The sequence below is a fragment of the Cololabis saira genome, chromosome 19 (genome assembly GCF_033807715.1).
Source record: "Cololabis saira isolate AMF1-May2022 chromosome 19, fColSai1.1, whole genome shotgun sequence".
NCBI classification, from domain to species: Eukaryota; Metazoa; Chordata; class Actinopteri; order Beloniformes; family Belonidae; genus Cololabis; species Cololabis saira.
The window spans coordinates 17110977-17126741 of NC_084605.1; the positions used below are offsets into that span (position 1 = coordinate 17110977).

The 15765-nt window shown below is 42.6% G+C and overlaps 1 protein-coding gene across 2 annotated transcripts in view; it reads right to left on the minus strand.

Moving 5' to 3' along the window:
- The window catches only part of crhr1 (corticotropin releasing hormone receptor 1), a 149715-nt gene that overhangs the window by 49023 nt on the left and 84927 nt on the right, over window positions 1–15765 (minus strand). For both annotated transcript variants that reach the window (XM_061708459.1, XM_061708458.1), the window contains exon 6: window positions 10700–10806. In XM_061708459.1, coding sequence (XP_061564443.1) covers window positions 10700–10806 — 107 coding nt within the window. The remainder of the gene's footprint in view (window positions 1–10699; window positions 10807–15765) is intronic.

Sequence of the window (15765 nt, forward strand, 5' to 3'; positions counted from 1 at the left end):
TGGTATGGGTTTTCTTCAGGTGCTTGGGATGTCAGCGTCTCCCAGAGGGGACTTGCAAGGGGACCACAGACTGTGACGATGACTGGACCAACTGTCCGTGACGCAACTCATGGTTGTTCTGATGAGTCAGTTTGAAACACCCCAGACCAACCCCAGCCAACCGGGAGCTGCTGCTGGTGGTCTGTTGATCCCGTTAGAATCAGGAGTTACCCTGACATACATGTGTTTGGGCCGTGGTTATGGAGGCCAGTGTACCTGGAGAATGGAAACTCAACACAGAAAGACCCGTCGGTATTCAAACCCGAAACCTTTTTGCTGTGAGGCAACAATACAACCAAGCCACCGTGCTGCCTGCAAGCCATATCATCTTTAAAAGAACCATGTGATGACAGCTCGCTGTGAACAGCAGTCAGCGGTCCCTGACATGATGCTTACATTTCCTAATGAGGTACACAAAAGTTCAGTTATAGTTCTCATGGCTGTGAAATCCATAGAGACCAGTGGGAGAGCATGTAGAGATGTGTTGAGTCAAGGTGTTAATACGCTTATTTCTGTTGTAAAGTTGGATATTGAACATGGGGTCAGTGGAGACTGACTGGACTTTGGGCCCAGCGTCTTGCGGACGGTCGAGGAACTGCAATGTCCTCTACTTCCAGCATTCTGTCAGTAGCAAGCTGGATGTAGCCGCTTGGGAATAACTGGACAGAAATATCTACTTTGGCATGTGCACAGCACAGCGTTGTCCAGAGCAGTGTTTCCCAACCCCTGCATGCTACCCTGCTTCAGCGCATCGTGCTATCAGTAGCTGTGTCATCAACAGAGTTGTGCAGACCTTTATGACAAGCTGGTGAGGAACATTCCTAAAAATCAAGTGCGCAGAAGCAGGGTAGCATCTAAAACATGCAGGACAGGGCCCCAGAGGACCAGGGCTGGGAAACACTGGCCCAGGGGCCCAGCGCCTGAATGCTTCAACTTGTGTGTGACAACATGATCAGTTTCAGATGGAAAACGCTACGTCTGAGTGCAGTGGAGGAAAATAATTTGCTGTTCATACCATTTATTTAAATGCTGACATCTGCTGAATGTAAATGACCATCGTTGTTAAATATTAACAGCTACAATCATATACTTGGGATTGCTAGTCTTAGCAAGAAAAGTACCAATGCTGATTGAATTTTTGAGGGTGAAAGCAATCAAAGCGTAGGTTTTTTTCTCTTCAAGACTGTGAGGTCTGTAATGTTGGCAGGACTGGACATGGCTTTTATGTTAAGTAAATCTTTACTGTTGTCTTTTCAAGGGAACCACCGCATTGTTGTGGTCAGCGCTCTGGTCCCTCTCAACTTGTGGTTTGAATCTCAGCTGGACACTGTGGAGTGTTTTCGCCCTGCACTGGCGTGATGTGGGTGTTCAGGCTTCCTTCTAACGTTGAAAAACATGCACATTAGGGCCAATGGTGATTCTAAATTATCCGTGAGGTTGTTTGCCTCTGTGTGACCCTGCAATGAACTGTCGACCTGTCCAGGATGTACCACACTTCCACATCTGGCATGTGGGATGGGCTCCAACCCCTACGACCCTGAACAGGATACAAAGCAGGAAAATGGATGGATGGAAGTCTGCTTTAAAACACTGGAGCGTGAAGAGTAAATCAAAGTCAGAATGACTGAGGCCTGTGGTTTACATTTGTTCTCACTATGTTTTAGGTTAACCTGGCACCACAGCTACTTCAAATACAGTCTGGCGGTGCCCTGAATGTTCCTGGTACACTGCCACTGTTAAGATTTCCATGCACAACATTCCTTACATTTTCCAACAAAATTTTCCTGGAGGGGCTGCAAATATTAACAACATGCAAACGTTGGACAAAACCCAATGGACTCTCTTTTATAACCTCTTTTTTATAACTTCAGAAAATAACTGCGACGACTTGTGAAATCAGTAGGTAAATAAAAAAGTATTTACAGTTGCACCCAGAAATGTACATAAAAGGCTCATTAACGTTTCTTCTAAATTTCATAAGGGTTTGGGAGTGTTTTAGAATTCAGTTAGGATTCTCAGGTTTTTATTTTCCTTTTTTTTTTTGTAAAGTGTAAGGCAAGACAGATTTTTCAAAAGAGAAATCGTATTACTTTCTTCAAGGTTACAAGTTCAGCTGTTTCACTTGGCTCAAACATTTATGGTGGTCCTCCAGAAGCTTTTCACGACCTTCTTTCTCTTCTCAACTGTTACCCTTTAAGGTAACACCACGGCTGAACAGTTGGTCCAGTCCTCCCGACTGAATAAGTGGAGCTGAACTCCCGTATGCCTTCTCAGCCCCGCCCATGTGTGCCCTCAAGGTCTGAAGTCAGGGCAGTGTCACGGCCACAACCTTAACTAGGTTGCCTTAAGCTACTTTGTGACAAAATTTGAGACATCCTTGGAGTTATTGTCCACTTGGAAGACACAACCATGTCCTCTCTTTAACGTTTTTTTGGCTAATATCTTACCTTTGCGTGCACCAGTTCCTCCTGCATCAAAGCAGCTCCACAACAAGGTGACCTTTCTACTTCACGGCTGGGATGGAGATCTGAGGCTTTCAGTTGAGTTATCAGGTTAGAAGACATGTGTCCAAAACTGAAGATCTTTTCCCAGATGCGCTGCCGCAAACTGTATCGAGCCTTTGTGTTTATCTTGTGAAGCAATGGCTCTGCCTTGCTGCGTGGCCTTTTAGCTAAACTCTGCACAGAAGCTGTGGTGCACTGAAATAATGATACTCTCTTCCTGGTTTCAGGCAGAATCTTTACAAGGTTTCATTGTTGTTTTAGGGTTCATTTACACATTTAACAACAACAACAAAGCATCTCTGGAACGCAGACGCCATCTCCTTCCTGAGCTGTATGGTGGCTGTGTGCTACACTCTTTATCCTTGCGAATTATTGTTTGAACAGATGGACGCTGGACCTTCAGGCATCTGGAAGTTGCACCCGATGATAAATCAAACTGGAGAAAGTCCATGGCTCTTTTCCCGATGCCTTGGTTGACTTCTTTGTACTTTTTTTCATGGTGTCATGCAGTGAGGCCCTCGTGTTTTCAAAGTGTGCTATAAAAGACATCCACGGTTGTGCCGCCAGTTAACTCAAAAAATGTCAGTGAGCCGATCAGAATCCTCTAACGTTCTACCATTATCTGGTGAACTCTCCTTTTCAAGGCCCGGGACCACTTGGTGTGTGCAAACGTCTGTTCCCAAGTGCTCCGCCGTGCCGTGAGCCCTCTTGCAGATAATAGTTGCTGCTTTGTACTTTTTCTGCTGACCTATAAACTGCTTTTCACGCTCTCTTCATTATTGTGGATATGCCCGTGTAGATGCGATAACAACACTTGAGGAACATTGTTCATAAGTGGGGAGCCATTTCAAATCTGTTGCAAATACAATCCTGTAAAGTTCAGTGACGATAAAAGCGAAGCCGGAGGGGGACGAGTAGCAGAGCGCCATGAATTTTACATGAGTGGAGTACAATTAAACGTTGGACACAGATAAGACCAGATACCTGAAAAGATACCCCCCCTCCCCGATCACGGTCGCTCTGCTTCACTCCCATACTGTTTACTGATGTATCACCACTGTAACGCCTGAGCAGCTCTCAGCTGGCTCACTTGATATATCTTGCACATTCGTTGATATTAAATGTTAAAACCTCCCTTTGACGAGCCGTGGCTGTCAGACCAGCCTGGCGTAAGGCTAAACACTTTCCCTGTCATGCCCAGGAACAGCAGTCCCTGGATGAAAGAACAAAAATAACCTTTCTATGGACCTCTTGAAGCAGGCTGTTATTGGACAACATATTACTGTTGGCACAAGACAATTTTCAGTTAATGACCCTTTTGATGAGAATCTAGAAAAGGGGGAAAAAAAATAGTAAAATAACATTTCCTCTTGTGGTGAATAAATGGCATGACTTACAGAAACAATTTCATATGAGGCACTGAAAAATACTGGGGTTTGAAAGAAACCTGCGTGCATTTGCAGAGTGTTTCATTTTGGGAGGGGGGATGGAAATAAAGCTGAGAAGGAGGGGAGGAAGGGACCCACGTGGTCACACAGCAGGGCGGCGGGAAAAAACACTCCTCTCACACAATCCCACACATTCTGCGGAGGGAATCAAGTTTGAGTATAAGAGTTAATGAATGTTTAATGACATAGAAGAAGGCTTTCATTACTATTTAAAACCTGCATCATAACCTCGAGGTACATATTTGTCAGCAAAGTGCTCTGGAGGTCAGCGCCACCCGCGACTGCATCCACCTCCATGTCACCGCAGCAACGCTCAACTCTACTGTTTATTGCCCTGGGAAGTTTGCTGGTTCCAGCTCGTCTCGCTGGCTGAAAAGAGCAAATACTGCTAAATGTTAAACTCTCATTACAGTCCTGTATCAAAGATTAAGAAATGTCTGAAAATGCCAGAGTGCAAAGAGTCGGACATCTGTGCAGTGATTATGCCCGCAGTGTCTTCTTTCTTCATCATTTTTCTTAAATGTCAGATACCGAACGCATGTGACGAAAAAGAAGTAAAACATGTACTTTGAATATTTGTTCAGTACACAGTAGCCATGATAAATAATGGCAAATGGAACCATAAGCAACCATACATAGCCACATTTTATTGATGCCATCAGATGTTGAATCACAAAGGGGGTAATTGTCAGGATTTGACATTTTCCTGTTTTATTTTGAAAGCCTGGTTGGGTCCTCACTAAAACCTTTCCTGACAGAAATAAAGTATAAGCACATCCCTTAATAATCCAAACACATGATGTGTGCAAATATCCAGTGGGAATACAACACAGGGTGGTGAAATGAAATCCCAAGACTTTGCTGGTAGGACACAGCTGCCAGCAGTAATCTCCCCATAAGTTGTCTTCTAATATTAAAAACAAAATCTGCAGGCTATTTTTTCCCCTCCAAGAGCATCAGAGGTGAAAGTTTCCACCACAAATCATAAGTGAGGGATCAGAGGTCATTCTACCTCTAGAGCAGAGTCGGCGGCAGAACAGATCTAATTGGGGGGCACATAATAACCAGCGGGGGGGGGGGGGGGGGCACACACTGCCGTTCAAGAACGCAATATGATGTAAATGCTTAATATGAGTTTGCCATCAACAATCACAGCAAACCAGTTTCAATTACACAACATACTGCAAAATCTCTTTTTAATACACACACAAGTGTATTGTGCACCCAAACTGCAAAAAAACAAAAAACAACGACGTACAGGCCATGTCTCTCCCTCCCTCCCTCGCCCTCTCTATCTCTCTCTCATACAACGCATACACATAAAAATGTGAACGGTGAATCTCCAAATTTAATTTGGCGAAATTAGACAGACCCAAACATTCCACATTTGCGTAATAATAAACGCCAAGGCTGGCGCCATGAAGTCAATTAAATGCATGTCTCACCTTTTAGAAGAGTTGCACATCTTAATTTTCCTATTTCACCATAGATCACACTTTGGGAAGCCTTCTTTATATTTTAGCGTTATTTCCACGTAGATAAGAGTGAGTTTGATGCTCTTTAACAAGTTTGGTCCGCGGATCAACATCAACCCAGCTCCCCCAACCCCTTGCTCCGGTGGCTGATTTATGGTTCCGCGTCACACCAACGCAGAACCGACGGCGTAGGGTACGCGGCGACGCACACCGCACGCGTCCCTACACACTCGGCTACGCCGTCGATTTAACGCGGAACCATAATTCAGGCTGATACTGACACACCGGGTCGGAGCGGATTTGGTCATGATGTTTAACCTGTGTTTTGTGATTAATAAGCACAGGTTTTAATTAAATGTAATTTATGAAGGATGATTTCACGTTCAATAAGATAAGTAATCAATAAAATACAAAGTTTGGCACAAAGGCTTGGCCTGCTTGTGGGGGGGCACAATAACTCATTTGGGGGGGCATGGCCCGCGAATGACCCCCCATGACGCCGACCCTGCTGTAGAGCCTCCAGTTACCTTTCTGTTTATCCACCAGAACCGTCACAGAGACCCAGAGCAGGGACGTTTATCTGAGAGCTCGTCTACGTTCAGGTTTTGCTCCGACTGTTGTCCATGTCCATGTCCAACTGTTGTCCATGTCTGATTGTTGTCCATGTCCATGTCCAACTGTTGTCCATGTCTGATTGTTGTCCATGTCCAACTGTTGTCCATGTCTGACTCTTGTCCATGTCCATGTCCAACTGTTGTCCATGTCCAACTGTTGTCCATGTCCGACTGTTGTCCATGTCCAACTGTTGTCCATGTCTGAGTGCTGTCCATGTCCGAGTGTTGTCCATGTCCATGTCCAACTGTTGTCCATGTCTGACTGTTGTCCATGTCCATGTCCGACTGTTGTCCATGTCTGACTGTTGTCCATGTCCAACTGTTGTCCATGTCCATGTCTGAGTGTTGTCCATGTCCATGTCTGACTGTTGTCCATGTCCAACTGTTGTCCATGTCTGATTGTTGTCCATGTCCATGTCCAACTGTTGTCCATGTCTGACTGTTGTCCATGTCCATGTCCAACTGTTGTCCATGTCCGACTGTTGTCCATGTCCAAGTTTTGTCCATGTCCATGTCTGACTGTTGTCCATGTCCATGTCCGAGTGTTGTCCATGTCCAAGTGTTGTCCATGTCCATGTCTGACTGTTGTCCATGTCCATGTCCGAGTGTTGTCCATGTCCAAGTGTTGTCCATGTCCATGTCTGACTGTTGTCCATGTCCATGTCCGAGTGTTGTCCATGTCCATGTCCGAGTGTTGTCCATGTCCATGTCCGAGTGTTGTCCATGTCCATGTCAGAGTGTTGTCCATGTCCATGTCAGAGTGTTGTCCATGTCCATGTCAGAGTGTTGCTCATGTCCATGTCAGTGTTGTCCATGTTCATGTCCGACTGTTGTCCATGTCCATGTCCGACTGTTGTCCATGTCCGAGTGTTGTCCATGTCCATGTCAGAGTGTTGTCCATGTCCATGTCTGACTGTTGTCCATGTCAGACTGTTGTCCATGTCCATGTCTGATTGTTGTCCATGTCTGACTGTTGTCCATGTCCATGTCTGATTGTTGTTCATGTCCGACTGTTGTCCATGTCCATGTCCGACTGTTGTCCATGTCTATGTCCGAGTGTTGTCCATGTCTATGTCCGAGTGTTGTCCATGTCTGTGTCCGAGTGTTGTCCATGTCCATGTCCGAGTGTTGTCCATGTCCATGTCCGAGTGTTGTCCATGTCCGAGTGTTGTCCATGTCCATGTCCGAGTGTTGTCCATGTCCATGTCCGAGTGTTGTCCATGTCCAACTGTTGTCCATGTCCGAGTGTTGTCCATGTCCATGTCCGAGTGTTGTCTGTTTGCTCTGCAGTTTGGTTGCCGTTAGGAAACAGAACCATCCACTCAGGTTTCAGGAAAAGAGAAAGGAAGTAGTGTGGTAGGAAATGTAACCTTTCAAAGCTTTGTGTCATGGTTGAAAAGCATCGTGAGCGTGGGGACACGAGTGAGACACTGGGCTTGTGAACGAGAGCTTGAAGGTTTGTCCAGAAAGAATGAGAGGAACCTGGAAAGGAAACGTAGATCCTGCCACTGATGCCGGATGTGCTCGGAGGTCTAGCTAGCTTCCACGTGTGTGGATATGAAGAAAAGTAATCAACTCCTTTGTAGGTTAAGATCCAAGGAAACGTTGTAAAGTGAAAACTAATGACCCACACTCTTCATTTTTCATACAACCTTCGCCGTCGTAGGAGCATGCGGGCCACCGACAAACCCTGTTACTGCTTTGTGTCATTTCTGCTCCAGAAATAGATATTTCCATCCCATATTTATACCTATACATATCACAAAACAATCAGGAGCAGACTTCCATTTAGAATGCAGGCTCGAGTCTGCTGCTGATTTCAACAGCAAACAACAAGCAGCTCAGCGGTGTGAGGAAACCCAACGTTTCCAAAGCGTTCACGCTCCCTTGAAACAGGAAGTACTGGGCAGGATGCATCAACATGTTGTGTGAATGAATGAATGAATGAATGAATGAATGAATGAATGAATGAATGAATGAATGAATGAATGAATTAATTAATTAATTAATTCATTAATTAATTCATTAATTCATTAATTCATTAATTTTATTTTTGTGTCATGTCCGAAGACCCATCCCTTACAGGATTATAAGACACCAGAAACCGAAAATCATCAATGTACAATATCACACGCACTTAATTGGGACCTGCACAATGTACACCGGAAAAACAAAATAAATAAATCAAAAACCAGAATGGATATTTTTACATATATGTTACTTTTCTTCGCCTATCCCACGCTTTCTCCAAATAGTCAGCAAGTGCAAATACTTTATAATCAAAAATCCATTTGAGTCTCTCAGCATCGCTTACCCACATCAAATCCAAATTCTTACACGTATCAAATAATTTCTGATGCAGCTCATGATACAGAGGACAATAAAATAGAAAATGGAACTCATTTTCAATGTCATTAATGTCACAGTAAGGACAAATCCTCTCTTCTTCTGGGGCCCCTCGATGACGTCCTGTCTCAAGGTGCAGAGGCAAGATTCCACAACGGATTTGGGCACATAATGATCGTTGTCTTTTAGATAACGAGGCACAAACATACTTTTCACAGCTATAACAACTTTTTATCATACTAAATAAAATATTAAATATTAAATATAAATAGTTTCATTGTAAGTAATTTGTTTAATCAGCAATTTTAAGAACTTCTTCCATGAAAGAAGAAAAAAAACAAACCTTAAACCCGTTAGCTCAGACCCCGTGATTTGGAAAACCTTCCCAGATTATGTTCCCCATGATCACCTGAGCGCAGGTATACGCTGATAACGCTGATCCTAAAGAAGTGAAGACTATTTTCACTGAGTGTGCATTTAGAGACGGTGTGTGGATGCATCGGAGCTCCTGTACCGGGACATCTAAGTTAACCACAGCTGGGTTTCAAATCCAAGTGAAACTTTAGCATCTGTGAATGCTGAACTCTGACTTAAACTTAAACCAGGCTTAAACTTGTGTAGTTTGTTTTAATGTTAATTATCTGTGTTAATTCGTACGTACTAGGGCAATGTGCAATGCAACACACGTGCTATGCATTTTTTGCTCAAGTCACTTTAGACTCAAGTCACTTTAAGATACAATCCATACTGGTTTTAAATGCTGCTAAATATATTTTGCTACTATGTATGTTTTATGTTTGTTCCCTTGTTTGATTGTATTGTTTGACTGAATTGTTTTTGTTTTCTGTGGGGACTTCGGGTGGAAACTAGCCTTTCTGCTAAAACCCGGTGTATTTACACTGCTTAATGTAGTGTTCATTAATATGCATTGTACCGTCTAAAATAAACTTAAACTTAAACTTGTCTGCTCTGATTAGGCAACTCAACGCGCAGATGAAAGGAATACATTTTAAGTGCAGATATTTTCTATATGAATCAATTTGTCCAAAGATGACAAAAAAGAAAGGTTTCTCAGAGGCACTGGGAACTTCTGAAACCTTCACGGTCTCGTCATAAATCCACATTCATCTTCTAATATCTCAGATAGTGGAGGTTTTTCTTGAAGCGCATTGAGGATGCCACTAAATGACCGTGAAACGACCGTTCGTTTCATTTTTATACATGAAGCTACAAATGTTCTACCTGCCATTAAAAATAAAGTTTCCCTCCCTGATCTCTTTTCTCTTCCTGCTCCTCGTCTCACAACACTCAACACGGGTGTCGGCCTTTCTGTCCCTCACAGCGCCGGGGACAGCCGTCCCTTACATGCTTCTAAATTTCATTACAAAGTCAAGGGTGAGTAATAAATGCCAACTCCTCCTGTAGCCTGATGCTATTCCAGGCTGGCAGACACTCACCCCCCCCCCGTTCCCCCCTCCATCCTCCCCTCCATTCTCCCCTCCGTCCTCCCTTCTGTCCTCCCCTCCGTCCTCCCTTCTGTCCTCCCCTCCATCCTCCCCTCCATCCTCCCCTCCATCCTCCCCTCCGTCCCCCCCTCCGTCCTCCCTTCTGTCCTCCCCTCCGTCCTCCCCTCCGTCCTCCCCTCCGTCCCCCCTTCCATCCTCCCCTCCATCCTCCTCTCCGTCCTCCCCTCCATCCTCCCCTCCGTCCTCCCCTACGTCCCCCTTTCATCCTCCCCTCCATCCTCCTCTCCATCTTCCCCTCCGTCCTCCCCTCTGTCCTCCCCTCTGTCCTCCCTGTCTTTAGATCCACTGAGGCTTCAAAACAGAACTTTAGCACAAATGCAGTCCTGTAGCGCTTCTATTTATTCTGTCTCCTTGTGGCCTTTCACGCTCTTCTCCCTCCCCGGGGGTGTCTCTGGGATCGATACCAGAGGGTGCTAAGACCTTTCTCTCGTTAACGCAAGGCTTATTTCAGTTTGTCAGAGAAAGCCTTTCCCCCTCCCCGGGTTGCTCTAGCAGCCATCCAGCAGGCTGTTTGCCTCTTCCCAAGACAGCTCTATTATTCCCATTTGTGTGGAAAAGTGCCCTCGTTTTTGCAGGTGCCTAAACCCCTTTTACATCTGCTGGACTGAGATATTGCAGGTTTCATGCCATGACCACATGGTTTCAGAACCAGAACGAGAGATGCTTTGAGCCCCAGGGTCCACAGAACAGTGACGTCTCACACACAGGACCATCGGGGGGGGCAGCGGCAGCGGGATCAACACTCACCTCAAGCACAGGAAAAGGAAGAAGGCGATGAGCAGAGCTACCATCGAGATGCAGTGACCCAGGAAGTTGATGATCACGGCAATGTGGTAGTGCATCTTGCTTTTTTTCTGAAGGACAGAAAGAAACACAAGATGAGTCTTCAAGGTCGTTTTGACTGACAGTAATTGTTTTTGAAATATGAAAGAAGAGCATTAACAGAGTGATAGTACTCTAGTGCTAAAATTAAATGAACAGCACTTTATTCAGTGTCATTTAAAAATGAATTAAAATAAATTAAAATACAAATGTTCCTCTCTTTTAGGTCATTTTCTGTCTCTTTTTATTCTTTCAGTTTTGTTTTGTGGTCATTTTTTTCAATGTCAATGCATGTCATATTTTCCCTTCCTACATACTTGGTATGCATAATGTAATAAAAATACTTTTTATGTCTCTTTCATGTCTACTTCCTTGTTAGGAAATACAAACAAACAAACCCAGTGACATTGGAGAAATCACAATTAATTACAAAAGAAAATGAAAATGCTCTTTTTTACATCCCATTAGTCTTTACGTCATTGTTTTTTTGTTTATTTGTTTTCTTTTTCTTTTTTCTTCTCTTTTTTCACCTCTTTCTCCTTTAATTGTGTACTCAATTTCGTACTGGACAGATTGTCTAACAGAGCCCAATCTCTCACCAAATCTGCAAAATTTGTCAATGATTTCATAGCTCAGAACGGTGTGTCTGATATTTGGAGATTTAAATTTAATAACAAAAGAGCATTCTCCTTCTTCTCCAGTTTCCATCACACATACACTTGCATCGATTACTTACTTTTAGACAATAGACTACTGGGAAATATTAGCTCATGTACATATCATAGTATTACAATCTCAGATCACGGAGCCGTCTCATTTAACATAGCTTTACCCAATTGCCTCAGGCCCTCTCGCAATTGGCTGATGAACAATTTGTAAACCATGCTTCTTCGCAAATTAATTTTTTCATTGAAACTAACACCTCCTCAGAAGTTTCCCATTCAACCTTATGGGAGACCCTGAAAGCTTATCTCCGTGGGCAAATAATTGAATACTTCTCCAGGGGAAAAAAAGCAAGAGGTTCTAAACTTAATGATATATCACGATCCATTGCAGAGATTGATTGCCAGTACTCGTCCTCCCCGTCTCCAGCACTTTTTATAGAAAGACTGCGGCTAAAGACGGAATACGACTTACTCTCCACAGATAAAGCCGTATACTTACTTACGAAAGCTTGTTCTAATGTTCATGACTCGGGAGATAAGGCTGGCAAGCTACTGGCCCAGCAAGCTCGGCAAGCCCAGTTCCCTCGTCTTATTCCTAAGATTTACAATCAAGCAGTGAAACAGTTACAGACCATTTAGAAATTAACAACACTTTCAAACAGTACTATAGTAGCTTATATAGCTCTGAATGTGATGACAACTTTTCACAGCTCAGCCACTTCTCTGCTCTTTTCCTCTGTTCCAGCTGAACAAAATTCCCTGCTGGGGGGTGGGGTGTCCAGCGCAGAGATTCTAAAAGCTATCAAATCCTTAAAATGCAACAAAACACCTGGCCCGGATGGTTACACTTCTGAATTTTATACAAAATTTGCACTGGCTATGCCCTCTCCTCCAGGCCATGTTTAATGAGTCCCTGTCATCTGGGCATCTTCCGCCAACCCTACAATTGCAATAAAGCTGCAATAGCACTTTTACCGAAGGGAGGCAAAGACCCACTCCATTGCTCCTCCTACCGCCCAATCTCCCTGCTGAATGTTGACTACAAAATTTTATCCAAGGTTCTAGCAGCTAGACGGGAGAAGATTGCTCCACAACTTATTTCATCAGACCAAACAGGCTTCATGCTAAATAGACACTCTAGCTCAAATATTAGACGACTTTTCAATATTGTTTATTCCCCTGCGTCTCACTCCCCTGAAATGGTCATATCACTTGACGCTGAAAAAGCGTTTGACCGAGTGGAATGGCAGTATTTATTTGCAACTTTAAAAAAATTTGGTTTCAATGATTCTTTTCTTTCTTGGATAAAACTCCTCTATTCTCATCCTCTAGCCACAGTAATCACTAATGGACAGCAATCGGAGCATTTCTCCCTTGGCAGAGGCACTTGCCAGGGCTGCAGTCTGTCACCTTTGCTTTTCGCCATTGCCATTGAGCCTCTGGCCATTGCTCTTAGGCAATCCAAGGACTTCCAGGGTATAGAGCGAGGTGGCCTAACACCAGAGGTGGAAAAAGTACAAAAATATTGTACTTAAGTAAAAGTACAGATTTTCTGCTTGAAAATGACTTAAGTAAACGTAAAAAGTACCCATTAAGAACATTACTTAAAGGAGCTTGAGGCCGGATTGTGGCAAGATTTATGAAAAAAATCCGTATACATTTTAAGTTTTCTAGTAATAATGTCAGATGAAGCGTTCCGACCCCTGCTGCAAAATGTGCTGCAATTCGGTCCCGATTTTCCCGCGCTGGGCTGCGGATGTGACGTCACATGACGCTGCATGTGCGTTCTCCCCGTTCTCTCGTGCCGGCTTCACTGTTGGCTGCAGTACCCCCAACGGCCATCGTGGTGAAGGGTGGCGCTAGAGAGTCTCATTTCTTAAAAGGAGCCTCAAGCTCCTTTAAGTAAAAGTATAAAAGTACCTCAAATTAAATATAATAAAGTACCAAAAGTACATGGTACAAAATGTACGTAAGTACAAAAGTACAAAGTACAAAATTATTTTCAAAAGGATTGCAAAGAAATTAAGTCCCAACATTGTCATGCTGTCGAAAGTGGCTTTATTCCAAGAATTTGCTTACAACTCTAAATAATGGTGATATTATTCTGACCCCTTTAGCTTTTGTCTCCATTACCCCATTTTAATTTCTCCCTTTGCTCATCACTACTGCTGTACCCCATTGGCTCCGCTGACAGGTACACCCTCAGGCTGTATGCAGTGACAAAATTAAGCAACCCCAGTTGAAGGAGGATGAAGGAGACTCTTGAACTGATTGAACTTTTAAATGCCAAAACCACCTTAGAAGGGGTGGAATGAAAGAATGGTGCCCATGGACACTCCATGGGATGATGATGGTGGAATAGGTGGAAAAAAACAGAAAAACACTACAATTTTTACATATGGCTGTTGACGAAAACAACTGAGAAACCATAATGTAACTATAGGAAATAAAGTTTTAAACCAACTCTTTTTAAACCAAATGACAATCTCCACAGAGTGCTATACTGAATTATGAATGATCTTAATCTTTTTTTTATTCTTTTAAGCAATAATAATGGATAGGTTCCTGTATCTATTCTGTGCTGTATTTTTAACTAACACGTAGGCTAAGATTATTTATGAACGATCTAAACCCATCCATTTTCAAACCTCACAATGTAATTTATGCTTGAATGTACGCAAACTGGCTGTTTATCTGTCTACTGTTAAGCTTCAACAGCAGTTGGTTCTCAAAATTGCGAGAATCTAGCCGTGCTCTTCTTGGGCTGAAGACCTGTCCTGCGGTGCTGAACACCGTCGCTAGGTAAGGCCACGGGTGTATTTCACCTTCTTCAAAATCAGCGATAGAAGTTGTTGCACTAGTGGCAATGACTTCTTCTGAAGAGGAATCCATGTCCAGGTCGGAATGTATTCTTTGCTGAGTTTGCTTTTCTTCTGAGAGCGTGTGTCGTTCCTCCTCCATTTTCAGCACTGCTTGTGTCTTCAAAGTAGCCATGCAGCAGAACTCCGCCCACCTTGGAGCGCAGCCCCTTATAGGCTACTCTATGAGCGCAGCCCCGGTGTGCTGTTCTCACGACAATAGCCTACATTTTCATTTAATGTAAGACTTTAATTTGTAGCGAGTAACGACGTGTCCAATTTTAAATATAGCTGATTAAAAGTATGATTTTTTTCCTTGAAAATGTAACGAAGTAAAAGTAAAAGTACAGAAAAATAAAAGTATCAATAAAAGTACAAATTCTCAAAAAAACGTACTTAAGTACAGTAACAAAGTACTTGTACTTCGTTACTTTACACCACTGCCTAACACACAAAATATCTTTATATGCAGACAACATTCTTTTCCGTTCCTACCATTCTCAACATTCTAACTTAATTCGAAAAAATCTCAGGCTATAAAATCAATTTTGAAAAAAGTTAAATGTTCCCTCTCAATCAGGCGGCCACTCTAATCCCGGAATCACATTTCCCATTTAAAATTGTCAGTAAGGGCTTTAAATATCTTGAAAAATGTAAAAAAGACATGGTTAGATGGATGAACCTCCCACCGGCCATAGCTGGCCGAATTAATCTGATTAAAATGATTATACTACCTAAATTTCTTTACCTTTTTCAGAATATCCCAATCCTGATTAAGAAGACATTCTTTAACTCATTAGAAAGGAGCATATCATCGTTTATTTGGAACGGTAAACCACACAGAATTAAAAGAAGTGCCCTCCAACGAACTAAAAAGCTTGCTGGCCTAGCCCAACCTAACTTTATTTATTACTATTGGGTAGGGGTGTAACGATACACTAATCTCACGATACGGTACGATATACGATATTGAGGTCACGATAACGATACGATACGATATTATAGCAGTATTTTTTTTTTAACAACCTTGAATGAGGAACATATGACTGGAAAAAATTTACTTTTATTTGAAAGACACAAAATACAAAACAATGCTGTGTTTGCCCTATTGTTACAGTTTGTAATGCTTTATAACTGTTTAAGGTTTAAAGAGAAAGCCAAGCCAACCATTTTCCACAAACTGAACTAAAAGTAAATGTCAGGTTTGCATTATGCATCTTCAGTTTCATACAAGTACAAATATTTTGCCACAAACTGAATAGTTTCTCTCATGTATGATTTGACTTTTTTCTTTCTAATTTAACAACTACAAAATAAATAAATAAAAGTAAATAAATACATACAATTTTACATCATAAAAAAGATTGATTCATGCTCACCTTATAAGTGTAAGAGGAGATTTATTTTTGTTAAGAAGTTTATTTTGGTAATTCAGGGTTCATTATTTTATAAATATATTCTTTATATT